This window comes from Podarcis filfolensis (genome assembly GCF_964270895.1).
Source record: "Podarcis filfolensis genome assembly, chromosome: 8".
In the NCBI taxonomy this organism is placed as follows: Eukaryota; Metazoa; Chordata; class Lepidosauria; order Squamata; family Lacertidae; genus Podarcis; species Podarcis filfolensis.
The window spans coordinates 54581868-54600879 of NC_139611.1; the positions used below are offsets into that span (position 1 = coordinate 54581868).

At 47.9% G+C, this 19012-nt stretch overlaps 2 protein-coding genes and 1 long non-coding RNA gene across 3 annotated transcripts in view; 2 read left to right on the top strand and 1 right to left on the bottom strand.

Moving 5' to 3' along the window:
* The window catches only part of LOC310767890, a 196892-nt gene that overhangs the window by 84192 nt on the left and 93688 nt on the right, over positions 1-19012 (top strand). The gene's annotated exons all lie outside the window — the stretch shown is intronic.
* On the bottom strand, positions 610-8294 carry LOC310768047 (chymotrypsinogen 2-like; the record flags this gene model as incomplete). Its single annotated transcript, XM_083625746.1, has 7 exons — positions 610-808; positions 1669-1802; positions 4704-4884; positions 5275-5353; positions 6576-6655; positions 7616-7719; positions 8243-8294. 7 exons carry the CDS (start codon positions 8292-8294, stop codon positions 647-649), a joined length of 792 nt encoding a protein of 263 aa, XP_083481872.1. The 3' UTR covers positions 610-646.
* Positions 10915-16587, top strand: LOC310767841 (chymotrypsin B-like). The gene is made up of 7 exons (XM_083625360.1): positions 10915-10999; positions 12385-12488; positions 12666-12745; positions 13321-13399; positions 14404-14584; positions 15326-15459; positions 16072-16587. Exons 1-7 carry the CDS (start codon positions 10948-10950, stop codon positions 16231-16233), a joined length of 792 nt encoding a protein of 263 aa, XP_083481486.1. The 5' UTR covers positions 10915-10947; the 3' UTR covers positions 16234-16587.

Here is a 19012-nt window from a genome sequence, read left to right on the forward strand (position 1 = left end):
AAAAACCTCTGGTGAAAACAACAGGAGTTCCAATCTTGAAAGTGCCTATGCTTGTTTTGATTTTTTTTTTTTTGTATATTTTATGTTTCCATTTTGTAAGCCACTTTGAGACCCAGATGGGGAATAGTTAATAAAATAAGTAAATCAGTTAAAAAACAACAACAACAAAAACCTCCAGTGAAGGAGAGTCCACCACCTTCCAAGGTAGAGGGATTGCAAAATAATAAATAAGGAATTGTTGCGGAAATAAGAAATATTTGGGGGGGGGCGCACCAAATACTGTCCTTTGCTCAGGGTGTCATATTACTAAAGTCCGCCCCTGCCTAGAACTGATAACATGCAAAGAGGTTTGCTTGTTGGCATGGGTTTGCATTCAGTGTATGAGCCACGCCACACCTGCAACTAATGTGGAACAGGCCAGAATTCTGCCACCTCATGCTATGTGTGGCATTGAAGCTCAAGCATGTAAGAGCCTTCCTGCTGGGTCAGGCCAATGGCCCATCTAGTCCAGCATCCCCTTCTCACAGTGGCCAACCAGGTGTCTGTGCGAAGCCTGCAACCAGGACCTGAACACAACAGCATAGAAGAAACACAAACAATGATGGCAGATATTGGTTTTATTGTTCTGAAGTCAAAGAGAATTAAGTTAGTTCTTAGCTAGCGTTTCCTCAATAAAGGGAAGGAGCTCAGTCACTCGGGCATAGACCCCTGGGCTGGATGGGGAGCAAGTGCCGCTGCCCCAGGAGACAATCCCGACGAGGGTCCAGGCGCCATCCTTCTGGCACACCAAGGGGCCACCAGAGTCACCCTGTAGGGGAACAACCAAAGCAGGGTGTCAAAGGAGGTTCTGTAGGAAAGGAAGGCGGAAGCTGGCAACTTCCATGTCAGGAGATGAGTGATGGGGAAAGGCCTCATTCCTGCGACACATGAGGTATGATGGGCAGATGTGTCCATTTTGGTTTCTCACGTTTTCCAATCTTAAGTTCAGTTCTCCACATTTCGACATCCGTTTGCAATTATTTTAAAGTCCTCATGAACATTCCCCACCAGTATTTTTGTTGGGATTTCTCCTCATACACATTCTTTTTTTTTTTTTTTTTGCAAAGCCTGTGCCCCCTACTGTTTATATTTTCCCAGATCTAATGGTTCGGTGTGTATGCTGTTTTCACTAATATGTGCATTCTGAGGCACACTTTGCTTTTAGTACATGCATTTTTGTACACCTGACTTGGTACAGCAAAATTTGGATGAGTGTGTTTTGGTTCACGAATGGCTGTGGGGGACGGCTGTGTTTTTGGTACACAAATTACTTCTGAAATTAGGTGGGTTTGCCTTTTAATGGGAATACTAGTTTAACGCTCACCTTCCCCTCGCCACTGAAATTGCCACCACCTGGGCCCCAGGATTCAGGATTTCCAGGGCAGATGACAATGACCTCTGGTCATTCTTGCCTCTCAGAAATCAAGTGCCGGACAGGCAGGGCAAGAGGAAGCAGACTTCCAAGGCCAAGAAAAAACAGAAATAGGAGGCCAGCAAGATGCAAGGGGGAGATAGCAGGTGCCTCATTTCAGACAGGAACTGCTGTGGTGGCTGAGAGAAGGTGGGTGGGCTTTGGAGAGGGGGTACCTTGTGGTGGGAGGGCAGCTCAGGTAGTAGCGGAGGACGTACCATACAAGAGGAAGCCCCTGCAGCACCAGCACAGACCATGACGTCAGCGATGCGAGCCCCCCAATATTTCTTGCACTGCTCATTGGTCAGCAGAGGGAGGGCCACCTGCTGCAGTTTATCCGGAGTGTCCTTGTCTAGGAAAGAACAAATGAGAGGAGGAGTTTTCATTAGGGCTGCCATATGTCCGGATTTTCCTGGACATTGCCGGGATTTGAAAGACGGAATTGACACCCGGGGGAATTTCCCAAAGGCGGCACTTTGTCCTTTTTGAAACCCTAGTTTTCATATACATACCTACATGTTTGTTTATACAAATATCTATATACTAATATTCATTTTAAAAAATACCAAGTGTGGTTTACAACAATTATAAATAAAACCGTACAATAAGAAACATTAAAAAGGTTAAAAAGCAGACACTAGTTAACCACAGTGCAAGGATGTTACACTTAACTGCCTGTGTAGGCTGTGCGGAATAGAACAGTTTCCAGTAGGCGTTTAAAAGTTGGCACAGAAGGCGCCTGCTGAATCTCTTGTCAACAGAGTATTCCACAGAACTGGGCACATGAAATGGTTTGGGGAGGGAAGGTGCTAGGTTGCTCAAAAGCGAGAGTCTGTTGTGTGCGAAATGGGGTGGGGTGAGTAAGCAAGTGAAAAATAGGGTGGGAGCTGTTACTAAGACCCCTGGCTGGTTAATGTGCTAATTCCTTTGGGGGGGGGTTTATTGGGTTGTTGATTTTGTTTTGGTTTTATGTATTTGATATTTTATGTGAACCGCCCTGAGACCTTCAGGTATAGAAATTGAATAAATAACAAAATAATAATAATGTATTTGACCGTTCTGTGTTTCCTTTTACTTCAGAATTTGGTTAAATTGGAAATGTCAGGTTTTTGTCCTCATTGCTGTTCTGCTTATTTGCCTTATGATAGAATGCTTAATTGGTTGTTATTGGACCTATTATAAAAATAGTTTTGTAGTTTTGGCATATTGCTGTTTCTTTCTGTTTGTTTTCACTCCAAGATTGAAAAAATTCAATGAATTGCAGACTATAAATACTGTAAGGAAGTAAGTACTGTATTTTTCGCCCTATAGGACGCACTTTCCCCCCTCCAAAAATGAAGGGGAAATGTGTGTGCGTCCTATGGGGCGAATGCAGGCTTTCGCTGAAGCCTGGAGAGCGAGAGGCATCAGTGCGCACCGACCCCTCTCGCTCTCCAGGCTTCAGGAAGCTGTCCGCAAGCCTTGCAAGCCCGGCGGGAGTTCCCACGGGCTCACAAGGCTTGCGGGCAGCAGCCTGCAGCCCGAAGTACGGGGCGCCCTCCGGAGGACACCCCGTGCTTCGCGCAGGTGTCCGCAAGCCTTGCGCGCCCAGGGGAATTCCCCCCGGGCTCGCAAGGCTTGAGGGCGGCAGCCTGTTCTGGGGGCTGGGGTCGGGGGAAGCTTGGGCTTCCCCCACTCCAGCCCCGCGGCTGGGGGGGGGAATAAATTTTTTAAATTCATTTCCCCCCCAAAAAAACGAGGTGCGTCCTATGGGCCAGTGCGTCCTATACGGCGAAAAATACGGTAAATAAAATATGTTCAGCCCTGCCCAGACCCTCCAAGTGTCCCTATTTTCCAGGGACAGTCCCAGATTTACAGAAGCCATCCCAGTTTCTGATTTGATCCTGGAATGTCTCACGTTTCCTTAGGACATCCCTATTTTTATTGGAGAAATGTTGGAGACTATGGAATAGGCATCCCCAGGGCTATTTTTCAGGCAGAACTCACTGGAAATTAATTCCGGCACCTCTCAGGTGGGCACCATTGCCATTCTAAGAGAATGAGGGAGGTGTTCATGGTGAGTTCCGGAACCGCTTTTTCTAGAAACATAGCACTGGACGTCCCTATTTTCATTGGAGGGTATGCCTGCCAGGCATGGCCAGTGGCCAGGAATGATGGAAGTAGTCCAGCTGCACCTGAAGGACCACAAATTAGCCACCCCCTGCTCTGTATCACCCAGTTCCCACAAAAGGGATACATGGCAGGCTGATAAAAACCTGGGTTCATGGCCATCATGGCCTATTTTCAAGTACAGTGGTAACTTGGTTCTCAAACGCCTTGGTACTCAATTCTGGTAGGTAGCCGTGTTGGTCTGACTCAGTAGATAGATATATATATAAATTTAAAAAATTGTCCAGTGGCACCTTAGAGATAAACTAAGTTTGTTCTTGGTATGAGCTTTCGTGTGCATGCTGGACAATTTTTATTATATATATTTCTGCCTTGGTACTCAAACAACTTGGAACCCAAACACTGCAAACCTGGAAGTAAGTGTTCCAGGTTTGCAAACTTTTTTTGGAAGCTGAACGTGCTCCGTTTTGAGTGTTACACTTCTGATTTGAGTGTTACGCTTCCGATTTGAGTGCCACACTTCCGTTTTGAGTGTTATGCTGAAGTCTGTCTGTTTTTGCTATTTATTTTGCCTTTTTGCGGCTCTTTTTTTTTTGTTTTTGTGACTGTGTGGAACCCAGTTCAGCTATTGATTGATTGATTGACTGATTGATTGTGTGACTGCAGTGCATTGTTTATTTCTTTCATTTTATGGATCAATGGTCTCGTTAGATAGTAAAATTCATGTTAAATTGCTGTTTTAGGGGTTGTTTTTTTTAAGTCTGGAACGGATTAATCCATTTTTCATTACTTTCTATGGGAAAGCACACCTTGGTTTTGGAGTGCTTTGGTTTTGGAATGGACTTCTGGAACGGATTAAGTTTGAGAACCAAGGTACCACTGTAAAGGCAGTGCCCAGATATTACCAGTGTGGAGTAGTGGACAAGGACCTGGGAGACCATAGTTCAAATCTCCTCTCAGCCATTTAGCCCACTGGGCCACTGGGTGACTTTGGACCAGTCACTGTCTCTCTCAGCCTAACCTACCTCACAGAGTTGTTGTGAGGATAAAATGGAGAGAGAGAGAAGTACGTATGCCACCTTGAGATCCTTGGAGGAAAAGTGGAATATAAATGTCATAACAAATAAATAAAAATAAAAATTACTCGTGTGTTTGGTAAGGCCCCATCCAGTGGTGACGCAGGTCATGCCCCCGGGGAAGTCATCTGTGGCCTGGGGCAGACACACGGGAGACACGCGAGCCGTCAGCTGGGCTGGGGTGGCCAGCTTCAACAAGGTGATGTCGTTCTTCACTGTGAAAAGGTTGAACTTGGGGTTCTTGAAAACCTGTCAAAGAAGGAGGCAGTTTAGTTTAAGCCAGTGGTTCCCAAATTTTGGGGGGGCACTGCTCCCTTGGTTTCATAGACTCATATCCAGTGTCCCCCATGCCACCCTGTAAAAAGAATAGTGGTTTGCAGAGGAAGATAATAAGGAAGATAATACATTAAAATCAAAAACAGCAATGGTTAATGGCACGTTTATTCAAAATCCAATTAAAACTGTTTAGTTTAATTGAGCCAATGATGCCCACTTTAAAGACTGATTATTGTGTGTACACCTCCACTGCTATCCACTCGCATTTCAGCAGCACTTTGGCCTGGTGGCCTGGTATTTTGATACACACACACAGAGCAAGGAGCACCTGAGGTCTGGGAAGGTCAATTTCGTGCTACCTACCTGGGCAATCTTGATGACTTGAATGTCTTCAGCAGGATTGCGTTGGTCAAATTCACCCAAAACCACCAGGTGGCTTGTCCTGCAGCAAGGGCAGCAGTTGATAGTATTCATTAGTCAACCGTGCTGAGAAATACAGCCAAAGTGCTTCATATACACGATCTCAACAACCACTACAACAGCCCTGTGGGGTAGGCAGGTACTGTTGGAACGGCTAAGGGAGCTGGGCATGTTTAGCCTGGGAAGAGGAGGTTAAGGGGTGATATGATAGCCATGTTCAAATATATAAAAGGATGTCACATAGAGGAGGGAGAAAGGTTGTTTTCTGCTGCTCCAGAGAAGCGGACACGGAGCAATGGATCCAAACTACAAGAAAGAAGATTCCACATAAACATTAGGAAGAACTTCCTGACAGTAAGAGCTGTTCGACAGTGGAATTTGCTGGCAAGGAGTGTGGTGGAGTCTCCTTCTTTGGAGGTCTTTAAGCAGAGGCTTGACAAGCATATGTCAGGAGTGCTCTGATGGTGTTTCCTGCTTGGCAGGGGGTTGGACTCGATGGCCCTTGTGGTCTCTTCCAATTCTATGATTCTATGATTCTATGTTATCCCCAAGTTGCTGGTGTGTGGAGGGGGTGAGCAGCAGCAGGGAGAGAACTGCTTGCCTAAGGCGACCCTTACCTTTGGGAAAGGTAAGATTTGTACCAGCACCTTCATAGTTCTCAGCTGAGGCTAGGAATCGGTGTCAGAACTTGGCATCCTTGGACAGCTACCAGCACTCTTGCTGATGCCTTCCCTGGACCCTCCTTTCATATATATTTTTTCATAACTTGCTGGGTCTATCTACCACTTAAACATCTCGCAATACACCTGAGCCACACAATGTCAAGGGACAGCAGCTGCTATCATGGGCTTCCTTTGAAAAGCTTCCATTTCTGATTCCTGGACATCCATCTGCTGTTGTGGACACAGCAGCATTCTGCGTTGGTGTCTGTGCCCACCTCTGCCGGTCAATTGGCAATCCTGCCTGGGAAATGTGACAATCCCGCTTTCTTTATTTCTCCCACTTCGAGCACTGGAACAAAATTGTGGTGGAATCATTTAGAAATAGATTTTGACTCTGAGAAACACTACGAAAAGTAAAGTGTGCCTCTGAGTGTGTGCAGAGTACACTTCACTCACCACTGGCACGCACACATCCCTCTAGGATTACAGGGCTAGGGCTTCAGCAAGTCTGGCTTCCTGGTTTTATCCTGAGCCCCAGAGCATCTCTTCTTAGAAGTGGGTTGTACTCAGTGTCTCCCTTACCTGACGTTGCAGTGGGCTGCGGTGACCACCCAGTTCTCGCTGATCAGAGAACCTCCGCAGAAATGGAAGCCAGTGTTGTCCTGAGGGATTGAGGGGAACATGTGAGCAGATAGAAAGGACCCAGCGAGTGCTTGGACATGCAGTGCAGGAATCACAGCTCAATAATCCCTGACAGATGGCAACCCAAGTTCCTCCAAGTAAGGAGAGTCTCGCATCTTCCAAGGTAGTCTGTTTCACTGTCAAATGGCTCTTACCGTCAAAAAGTTCTTCCTAATGTTTAGTTGGAATCTCCTTTCTTTGTCAATATCCTTCTTAAATTGCTGCCCAGAACTGGACACAGATTCTCAGGTGAGGGGGCTCACCAAGGCAGAATAGAGCAGTACTCTTACTTCCCTTGATGTGAACACACACATAACCAGGGTTGTCTCAATTATTTTACCAACTGCTCATTGCTGTAATGCCAAAAAGCTTTTGGTGGGTCCCCACTCCCTCCGCACAACTGTCCATAAAAAATTATTATTATTATTTTCTACAAAAATTAAGCATACTGACTACTACTATTGGTGTTCCCTACTGATACATTTTGTGGTTCTCCCAAGAATGCCTCAAAATTGATTTTAAATTGTGCAGAACAGCTGATGGGGAAGCCTTTTCAAAAGTAACCCTGAGGACCAGAGTGCTTGTCATGTCCACTTTGACTTGCAGCCCCTGGAGGGCTGACCATGGGTCAATGCGGCCCTCAGCCCCAAAAAGGTTGTTGGCCACCCCGGTGTACCACAAGGAGAGGTCAGGTGCTGGACTTGTATCTGGAGGAGCCCACCCATAGTCTAAGCCAATGGCTATCACCACATATTGTGGCAGAAAGTTCCACAAATTACGTAATTGTGCATTGCATGAAGAAGCACTTTATGTTGCCCCCACCTTTCTCATTCAGTTCACCCAGAGCGGCTGGAGAAACCCAGACAGATGGGCAGCGTATTCTTATTCTTATTCTTATTCCAGGTCTCCAGCCAAAGCAAAGTGTGCGGGGCTCTTCTTACCTGCAAGGATACCTGCCAGGGCCATGATCCAGGCACTGCCTCCTCTCCATTGACAATTCGGGAATAGCCGCTCAAGACCGGGTGGATGGCCGGAGTGCCACAACCTGGGAAGAAATCAGGTTTGTTTGTTTGTTTTTAACCCAGGAGAGACTCCCTATCCCTGGGTGTAAACTGCACGGCTTCATCTGAGTTCAGGTTTCACAGGGACTGGCCCCCTGCCCTGTGTTTTCAATACCAAGGCTCAGTCCTGCAACATGTGAAGTAACAAAAGACAAGGAGAGAGTGGTCCTTGCTTGCCACAGAATAATGACAGGGGACTTGTGTGTGATGGGCAGGTAGGGCTTGAGCATTTTAGAAACTTCAGTCGTGGTTCTGTGGTTGGAGATGGAGGTGCAGCATCCATTCCCGTGGGTGCTGGGGAAGCAGTGAAGTTGACCTGTGGACAATGAACTGCATCCCTTGACCATCCCACAGACGCCAACCCCTGACCTGAAGCAGTGAGCCACACAGGCAGCACTTCCTGTAGAGGTATGGAAAGGGGGGCTATGGAGCAGATCTCTCAGCATGTCAAAGGAGGGGGGTTGGAGTTGCCTCCTCCTCCTGCTTGGCCTCTTCCAAGGCACTCACCATGGGCAGCACCAAGGAAGGCCAGGCAGAACAGGAACCAGACAGAAGCCATCTTGCTTCTTGAAAGAGATGGGAATGAAGCAAGGGCTGCAAATCCTTATATATGTTGTGAGGTAGCTGGCACAGGCGAAAGCCAAGCCAAGCTGGTTTTCCAGCCTCCTGTTATCGTAGGACCTTGAAGATAAGCATAGGTCTGGTGGAGGCTGTGGGCAAAGGCCAAGGTGACCTGGCTCAAGGGCAGTGACAGGGGCCAGCTGGTCTCTGAGGCAAGGAGGAGGTGGAGTAAAAAGGGTTTGAGGGGAAGGCAGTTCCTCCGAGATTGGAGACCTCATGATTGGTTGTCTTCCTGCAGTGCATGGTTAACCTGTGGAACTCACTCCTACAGGAGCCAATGATGGCCACCAACTTGGACAGCTTTAAAAGAGGATTAGACAAATTGTATGGAGGAGAAGGCTGTCAACAGGCTACTAGCCACAATGGCTATGCTCTGCCTCCACCACTGGAGGCAGCAATGCTTTTGACTATCAGTTGCTGGAAGCCACAGGAGGGGAGGGTGTACTTGTGCTCAGTTCAGCATTGCTAGTCTCCCACAGGAACCTGGTTGGCCACTGTGAGGGCAGGATTCTGGACTAGATGGGCCTTTGGCCAGATCCAGGAGGGCTCTCGTGTTCTTATTTGCTGAGGAACCTCTGGTGGGTGCTGCAGCAGATAATTCTAGAGCTTGACACACACAGAAAAGTCAGTCCAACTGGGTATCCAGTACGAACACAGAGAGGTGGGCGTCACAGAACATACCCAACATTCCCAGCACACTGTGGAAGAAAATTGATATGAAGGTTGTTATTCATGCAGGAAGTTAGTCAGCAATGTTGCAGTGAAGGGGGTGTTGGGAGCAAGAAACCACTGCAGTACAGCTCCGAACATAAACACATGCAGCCTAATATACCTAAACATATGCACCTGTGTGAAAGACAAATCCAATTAAAAAATAATTTATTTGAAAAATAAAGAGGACTGTCCTTGCCAGTTATCTCAACATCTTTGCAATTGTTGGCCAAAACAGTAGAAGACAACAGAATTTATTATAGTGAACCACTAGGTAGATCTCTTCCTGAATGTTTTTCTTTGTATCTCAGCAAGCAACAGGTCAAGAGATTGAATTTAGTTGGGGGGGGTTAAGGATGTCATTTTGGCAGGGAGTAAAATGTCTGTATGGGGCCAGGCCCCATTGCAGGTACAGCCGTGCATGACTATTTTTCTAACTGAGAAACTCTGGTCCACTTCCAAGGAATCCCAAGGTTCTTGGACCAGAGCTTTAGGGTACCATGTTTTACAGAGGGCAGCCTTCCCTCTATCTGAAGAGCTGTCAGAGGACAGTCCTCTCTTTGAAGCACAATCTGGCTGAAGGCTAGTTTAAAGAAAAAGAAGCCTAAGGAAGACTCTTGGAAGTTGCCTGTCAGCACCTGGACAGCAGACTGGTTAAAGTCTTCCCAGCTATTGTATATTGGTTTAAATGATAGTAATTATTTCTATGTGCCTAAATTAACCTGTGCAATTTTTAGTAATGCGGGAGTGCCCACCCAAACACTGTCTGAGCATCACTGTGATGGGCTATGTGCCTGAGGGTTTCCATGCTGCTGTCCTTCCAGCTTTCCAGCCAGGTTTGTCTGATAGCCAGGAGAACTAGTTGCGTCAGGCACCAGGTGTTCCCTGGGAAAGCTGACAGAAGCTAGGTGTGTCGCAGGGATGACATTGAGGAGAAGGCACAGCTGTGTGGGGTTACAGGCCCTCAACTAACTCTATCCAGCAGGTTCCATACCTGTGTTCTGCCAACAGGTAAAGCAGTTGCCCCTGTGTGTGTGTGTAAATATATATATATATAGAGAGAGAGATTTATCAAAGCTTTAAATACAAACAAAGAAAAAACAATATACAGAACTCAACGCCAAGTATCAAGCATTATTTTTTTTTACATAAATCATAAACTGGGGTGATTGGCTTAGAATCCAGCAGCCCTCTAGCTGTTTCCTGGCACAGTCAGGTTATGATGGATTAACGCCCTCATCTTTGGCTCAGCCAGAGATACACCACCATATCCCCTCCATTGCAGCTGAGCCAAGCCTGGTAGATTGCAGGTTAGCATAAGACCCCAGGAAGCTGTGTTCCGTGGCTGGAATCAGGGGGACTTAGGCCAAATCCCAAGCTTGTCAAGTTCAGTCTCACGATCTAGCAACCCAGTGTAAATTCAGCTGGCAGAAAGGGTGGTGTAACTCAAACACTATTTTAAAGGCTTGTTTTGCTCTGCCAGGCTTAGCTGAGCTCAGTCAGCAGGAGTTTCACTCCTGAATGGAGTTTGAGCCGGTGTAACTTTATGCCAGCTTAAATTACAGTTTGCTTTATGCCAGCTTCTTGTACACAGAATTGCTCCTTTAAGCAAGGCCCCCAGGGCAAAATAGAAGAGACCACCTGGGCCCTCTTCCTTCCACAGAGCACCCCAGAAACCTTCCAGCTGCCATTGTCCTAAAAATACCCACAGTTTCCAAAGTGGGTGCTTTCACCTGCCAGTCATCAACCGTGTTATCAACGGACAGGTTTGCTCGTTCCCACGTAGCCACTGGCTCCCAGCCACCTTTGGTCTGAGCATTCAGTATAAAAATGGCTGAGCTGCTACATGCTGTTCCCATTGTCCTCAGAACCAGCTTATTATGGCAGCCTTGTGGTTTTTGTCCTGCCTGGCACTTGTCAGTGCCGCACAGAGTAAGTACCCACCTGCTTGCGGTCTTGGTCCTTGCTTGGGGTGGGATGGGGAAGCAAACCATTTCTATGGCTGTGTCACCCAGGCTTGGATCATCATCTTTCTTTTCTCTCTATAAAATAGAGCTGATTCAGGGGGTAGGCCAACCTGGCCCCATCCATAGGCCAGTGAAGGGGCACTTGCTTTGGTATTTGCTTTCCTCTGCCCTCCTCCTTCCTTTTTCCTTTTCTACCATGGCTGTTAGATTGTAAGCATGCAGTCAGGGATGGCCTTGTTTTTTTAATATATGTATAGCGCTTATAAAGTTTAAGGCACTTTAAAAGTGTTAAGTTATCCTCTTCATCTACCAGCGGTTCTCAACCAGTGGGTCCCCAGATGTTGTTGGACTACAACTCCCATCATCCCTGAGCTCTGGCCTTGCTAGCAAGGGGTGATGGGAGTTGTAGTTCAACAACATCTGGGGACCCACAGGTTGAGAAAGGCTGCTAGACTGTCATGGGGGAATCAGCACATTGCACAGCCCTCCTGAAACTATACTGTTCCAGAATATAGGTAGATGAACAAAATGCTTGAATGCCACATTAAAACTCCCTACACTTAAAAACAAACACCAGGGATAAGGTGAGGGTTCAGATCTCTGTCCCTGACATGTCTTCCTACCATGCTAACTCTCTATAGGTAGGGATGAATTCATTTTTAATAATTACTCATTTTTTTTACTGCATTTATAACCCACACCTTTCTCCCTATTTTCTCCTCAGAGCAGACCTGTGAGGTAGGTTAGGCTGAGAGTAGGTGACTGGCTGAAGTAAGCTTTACAGCTGAGCAGGGATTCAAACCTTCATTTCCCAGGTCCTAGTCTAACACTCTAACCAGTGCACCACACAGGCTACTACGAGAAGCATTAGATGATGCCATCCTCAGGTGCATTTTGAAGTGATACAGGCCTAGGGAGATTGTACCAGGTGGCCTGGTCCCCTCATTTATAGAGGACAGTCCTCTGTTTGAAGGGCTATCAGGGGGCAGTCCAGCATATCTGAAGGATGGTCTGGTAAGATAAAGAACCATGAAGATAAAGCTTAAAGATAAAGAACCATGAAGGAGGCCAGGGTCAATCCCCATGTAGCATCATCTCCCATTTAGGAGAAGCCACTGAATAGGCCCTTTTGGATGGCTCTCATCACCGCACACATACAGACAAGCAAAGGACCGGCACACCAGCCACATAGGGGCTTGTCTCTGCTATGTTATGTGCACAGATGGGCTGTCTCCGCCTTAACAGTTCCCTGTTCCTGAAGCCTCCTTGCCAGAAGTCCTTACCTGAAGTCCTGAGCGCAAAGCACAGAACATGGAAAAGCTCTCACTTCACCTCTTTTCTTGCTTCCAGGTTGTGGCGTCCCTTCGATCCAGCCTGTCCTCACTGGCTACTCCCGCATTGTCAATGGGGAGGAGGCAGTGCCCGGATCATGGCCCTGGCAGGTCTCCCTGCAGGTAAGAATGCTTGGGAAGGTTTTGGGAGTTTGGTTCATTTCCACTGTTGGTTTGCATTTCCCCTACTGGTGCTTAACTGGAACTGAAAATAAAATGGCCAAAGGCCCTTTCTATTGCCACTGCTGCCTGGCTCTGTTCCTGTTGGGTCTCTGACCACCCGCTTTCCTTGGCTTCCAGGAGAAGAGCGGGTGGCATTTCTGCGGTGGGTCCCTCGTCAGCGAGCGCTGGGTGGTGACTGCTGCCCACTGTGGGGTGACGTGAGTACCTTGCCTTCCTTTTCGTGTGGGGATATTTTTTTAAATAGATGGATAGGAATCCTGGAGGTTGCAGGGTCAGGATATGCACAGCAAAGGCTAGCAGATATGTTAGCTACCTGTGGTCAGAGCAAGGGGCTGAAATATATGTGAGAATCATAGAACTATAGCAGGGCTCAGCAAACTTTTTCAGCAGGTAGCCGGTCCACTGTCCCTCAGACCTTGTGGGAGGCTGGACTATATTTTTTGGGGGGAAATGAACAAATTCCTATGCCCCACAAATAACCCAGAGATGCATTTTAAATAAGAGAACACATTCTACTCGTGTAAAAACATGCTGATTCCTGGGCCATCCGTGGGCCGGATTTAGATGGCGATTGGGCCGGATCCAGTCCCCAGGCCTTAGTTTGCCTACCCATGCACTATAGAATTGTAGAGTTGGAAGGGACCCCCAAGGGTCATCTAGTTCAACCCCCTGCAATGCAGGAAACGCAGCTCAAGAATCCCTGACGAGATGGCCATGCAACCTCCGTTCCTTCAGCTGGGGCCAACTGACAGCTTTTGGTTGCTTTCCTCAGGACCTCCAACGTCGTGGTGCTTGGTGAACATGACCGCAGCTCCTCTGCTGAGAAAATACAGAAGCTGGCTGTTGAGAAGGTGGGTGAAGCAGCTGGAAGGCCTCCTCAGGGCTCCTCCAGATAGCATGTTTACTGGGTATTAATCCAGATTTACTTGCACAAGGCTTAGACAGAGGTCGGGCTTTGTTCAGGCTTTCAGGCACTTAAGTAAACGTTAACCAGCCCTTGAGGGTGTTCAGAAACCAGTACAGCCCAGAAAATCCAGTTAAGCAGTTTATTAAAAAAGGAGTTACTTGTAAGAAAGAAGGAGGGTGGCAGGGGAGAGAGAACAATAGCAAGAATGCAGTTCAAACTTGAAATAAAACACCATACTAGATTCTTGGTCCAACTAATCCTCCACTTAATCCAATACTAACAATGAAAATTGGTGCTCTGTGGTCACCACTGGAGAAGGAACCTTCTGGCATCTGCTGCAGGTTGGTGAGTGTGTGTGTGTGTGTGTGTGTGTGTGTGTGTGTGTGTGTTTCATGAGGAACAAACCTGAAGGCCGCAGCCCATCTTCAAGGGCTTCTTATTCATTGGTTCAACAGGTAGACTCCTGCCAATCAGAAGCCACGTTTGTCAGGTAGAGGGAAAATGACAGCTTTTGGGGAGTAGGGAAATGGTTGCTACCAGATTTCCCCATCTCCCTGCTAGAAAGACATAAGCAGTAATCTGTGGACATGTCTGTCTTCTTTCCTTACCCTTCTTGGAGGTTGGGTGTTCGTAAAGAATCAGTTACAATACATCAGGAGGTTCAATGCTATCACTCTAAATAGACTCTGTGTGTGTTAACTGGCTTGCCAGTGCCAGGATGTCTGTGTCATCGACTGCTTTTGTTAATTAACACAATTATCACTGCCAGCCGTTATCAGCCTGTCACCCTCCACTGACCTCACTGTTTACAACTCCTCTCCCCAAACCACGTGTGTGTTTAGCCTTGTAGTCAATGAAGGCACACACCACAATATGTTTGTTAGTCTCTGGTCAGATGCATCACTGTATCCTGCTTGCAGCACCCACAATGCCTCTCTCGCCCACCAGGTCTTCACCCACCCAGAGTGGGACCCCGTTGCCATCAACAACGACATTGCCCTCATCAAGCTGGCCACCCCTGCTGAGATGACCGACACTGTGTCCCCAGTGTGCCTGACAGACACTGCTGACCACTTCAAGAGCGGAGACCTTTGTGCCACCTCTGGCTGGGGCAAGACACGCTACAATGGTAGGCCTGTCAGGGGTCTCGCAGGGGAAGTGCTGGAGGGCATAGGGAGGGATGAATAGGGGGCCTCCTGCTTGCCTGGATAGAGTGCAGAGCTGTGTGTGTAAACTAGCCCACTGTACAAAAGTTAAATATTTGATTTTTGCACATTTGCCTTTGGCCCTCCTCTTCACTATCATGTGGCCCCTAGAAGGGAACGTGGCCCTGTCTTTCTGACAAAAGCTCACCACACCTGCTTGAGCGCAGCTCCCCATGGCAGCCAGTTCTCTGCCCATGAGGTGAGCAGCCATTTCAAGCGTCAGTGGGAAATCAATTCTTGACCCAAGCTTACTTCAAACCTGGCTTTCTATCTTGATAGGAGGGAGAAAGACTTCTGTGGCAGTTGGGAGCTGGATGTTTTAGGCCACGCAAGTATGATCCCTCTGTGGGGGTACCTCACTGACAAAGTGCTCCTTGCCAATGTGTGCCTCCCTGTTAGTGACAAGGCAGCTGCTTACAAACAAGAGCTCTAAGTAACTCTGGACCAGGTTACCCGAAACACCATCTTCTTCTTCACTGTGCTCAGCTAATGGAACCCAGTTAGTTTTGATTATCGACTTGTGGTAACATGGAATTGGGTTTTTCAGTTATTTTATAAAGTGCTTAGAAGCCACTTTGGCATCTAAATAAATAAGTAAACGGTGTCTTAGCTACCAGGGTGCAGCAAAGCAGTGGCAATTGCTGACTTGATCCTCTTTCCTGCAGCTTTCACCACCCCGAACAAGCTGCAACAAACAGCCCTGCCCCTCCTGTCCAATGAGGAGTGCAAGAAGTCCTGGGGCAGCAACATCTCTGACCTGATGATCTGCGCTGGTGCAGCCGGATCTTCTTCCTGCATGGTGAGTGCTGCTTGACCCTCTCCCTACTCCCACAAAACCCCCAAGCCCCACAGGGAGGGGAAGCCGATTAATTAAGGAGCAAATGGTCACTCATCTCTCAGCTCCACTGAACAGGGAGCAGGAGCGGAAGTGGCAAGGAGGGATGTGATAATTAAAATTACAGTAGCTCTTATAAAAGCTTCAGGACCACGTTGCCGGTTCACATTGGACTGGTTGGCATGGCAATTTATTTTTATTGCAAAAACAAGACTAGTCAGAAATCAGGGTGTGGGGAGGAACCCGCAGGAGGAAGACACAGAAAATACTGAAAATCAACAAAGAGAGTGACCGGGGGATTGTGATTCCAGAGATTCCCTCAAACTGAAGGATACATGGTAAGAAAAAGAATATTTGCCAACTCATCTGTAGTTTCTCCAAGGCATGTGATAGGTGGGTGTGGGAGAACACAAAACTGCAAACCGACCTTTGGAGAATGTGGGGGGTGAACATCCCAAAAGATTGCTTGGTTCCTTAAAAAAGCGCTAGACGGAGAATTATGTCAGAAGGCCTAGGACACCCGCCCCACCCCATCCCACCCACCCAAAGTCTAAACTGCCTGTCTTCTGCTCGCAGGGTGATTCTGGCGGACCCCTTGTGTGCCAGGAAGGCAATGTCTGGAAGTTGGTGGGCATTGTGTCTTGGGGCAGCAGCCGCTGCTCAACCACCACCCCTGCTGTGTATGCCCGCGTCAGCCGCCTCCGCGCCTGGGCCGACGAAACCATGGCTAATAACTGAGCTTCCGGTGTCACGGGATGAGGGGGATCAATAAAGGCTATTCCTCCTTTGAGACTCATCTCGTGTCCTGTTCTTGCATTGCTCCTGCCACAGAATACGTTCTAATCTCAGGCCGGCATGGCCATGCCATTTGCACATGCCCGCATCCACACACTGCCCCAAGCAGTGGCTCAATAGCATAGCTTCCCCTGTGGAACATGATGCCAAGACCCTCCTATGCCAGCGTTGCCCCAGAGAGCAAAATTGATGTGTTTGTGCGTGTGCATAAGCGTGCAGGCTGTGTGATGGGCCCATCTGGGCGAGTGTGCACACGCAGGCATGTGGCCCTCAGAGGGGTGGTGAATCTTCAGTCTGGCCCTCAAGCTGAAAAAGCTGTGCCATCTGTGTGCCCTACAAATGCCCTATAGCTGCCTCAGAAGAGCCCCATCAAGAGTTTGGACAAGCCAGAAAAGGCTATACAAGACGGTGCATGGAGCCTCGTTTAGGAAGAGGTCTCATGCCGAATGAAGCTGAATGTTGGAAGATTGAGGACAGATGAAAGGAAGTCTTTCTTCACGCTGTGCATAGTTAAACTGTGGAACTCCCCTACACAGGAGGCAGTGATGGCCACCAACTTGGGTGGCCTTAAAATATAGGGGAAGCGCAGTCCAGTGCAGGTGTTCTACCACCCTCTCAAGTCTATTCAGAAACATAGAAAGCTGTCTTACATAGACTTAAGACCATTGGGGGCTCCCCTCTACTCTGGTCGTGGGTTTCCAGTGTTGCAGACAGGGCTCTTTCTCAGTCCTGGGGATTGAACCTGGAGCCTTCTGCATGCATACTGGGATTCTACCATCCTAGTCCCAGAACTGCACCCCCAGTGGCAGTTCTTGTGGGTGCTCCAGAGGGATGCTGAGTGCAGAACAAAGAATGGGCAGATGTGCAATTTCTTGTTCAAGTTGGTTGGTTTTAAGGGCTAAGTTCCTGTCCTGTGGTCAGAAGGAAATGCAGTGGTTTTACTAATGGTGGTCAGTGGGTTTACGTATTTCCAGTGAGATTCTTAGACAGCAACCTGGGGGGAATGTTACACTTGTGCTGAGGCTGAATTCACAGGCAGAGGTGGCTGCTGACCAATCCAAAAACCCAAGCTAGATCCGTGCCACCCAGAAACATAGGAAGCAGCCTTATAGAGTCAAGACCATTGCTCTCATCTACATTCAGTGACAGTGACTCTTCAGGGTTTCAGGCAGGGTTTGCTCCCAGCCCAATCTGGAGGTGCCCAGGATTGAACACGGGACCTTCTGCATGCAAAGCAGGGGCTCTGTCACTGAGCTACAGTGGAAGGCTCTCTCAAGCCGCAATCCTGTGGGAGTAAACTCCCTTGAAGTCAGTGAAACTTACTTGTGAGTAAACCTGTATTGGGTTGCATAAGCCCCTTTGCTCCGCTCAGGAACAGCAGAGAAGAGAACCACTTCCAGCTTTCCTTGCTAAGATGTGAACGTATCTTCCAAAACATGGGGGTGTAGATGGTGATGTATGAGCCCCCAGTTTTTTACGGCATGTTTAGCTCTTTAACTGATGGCAAAAAGACACGCACACACCAAAACACACACACACAAAAATCCCACAGTGTTTTTCCAGCCATTTAGTGGCTTCTCCACTCAAGTTAGTGGGATTCTGGAAGGGGAAAGGGCAGGAGGAGGAGTTAGAATTAGCTGCTGATTAGGTACTTGAGCCAAGGCAGTCAGTCATCCAGGCTGCCATTGCCCAGACTTTGCCCACCACCCTGCCCTGTTCTCCAGCCAGGCTCAGCCAAGCTATTGAGTCTACCTGGGTCTTTGAAAGGAGCAAGAAAGCCAAGTTCAGGGTTGTTGTTTTTTAACCATGATTAAATTTGCAGGTCTAAACAACAGGATCTTAAGGGCAGAAGGTACTAGTACTAGGCCAGAATGTACTAGGCCAGTCAATGTTACAAATGCAAATTATTGATATTACTCCTGGCCCTGTGGTTACTGCCCAGAGTTACTGCCTTAGCATAAAGATGTGATCATTCCAAACATTGAAAAGTGGCAGTTTCTCTATGGAGGTGCAGCTTCTCCATGTGCCAGCCCAGGGCAACCAGGAATAACAGAATGAGCCTTATACAAAATCAGACCACAGGTCCACCTGGCTCAGTCTTATCTACAGGGACCTGCAGCAGCTCCCTGGGGTTTGAGACAAGGGGACACTCCTGGCCCTACCTTGAGATGCTTCAAGAGAGCAAAGGGAAATGGCAATGAACAGAGGAAAGGATGAACACCACAGAAGGAGCTTTGCAAAGCCAAGTTTCACTCTGAGCTGGGTGAAAAGGGACTTTCTTTTATCTGTCCTGAAACTCCCAACATTCAGCTTCCTTGGAGTTCTGGCATCATGAGAGAGGGAGGGAAGACTTCTCTCTCTCCACTTTCTCCATGCCATGCATGATTTTACAAACTTCTATCACGCCACCTCTATCTAGCCTTGTCTCTGAACTAAAGAGGTCCAAATGCTTTGACCTTTCTTCACAGGGGAGTCGGTTGTTTTGTCCGCCCTTTCCTGAACCTTCTCCAGCTCTACAATATCCAGAGGCCATACACAGTACAGTGGTACCTCGGGTTACATACGCTTCAGGTTACAGACTCCGCTAAACCAGAAATATTACCACGGGTTAAGAACTTTGCTTCAAGATGAGAACAGAAATCGTGCTCCAGCAGCGCGGCAGCAGCAGCAGCAGGAGACCCCATTAGCTAAAGTGGTGCTTCAGGTTAAGAACAGACCTCCA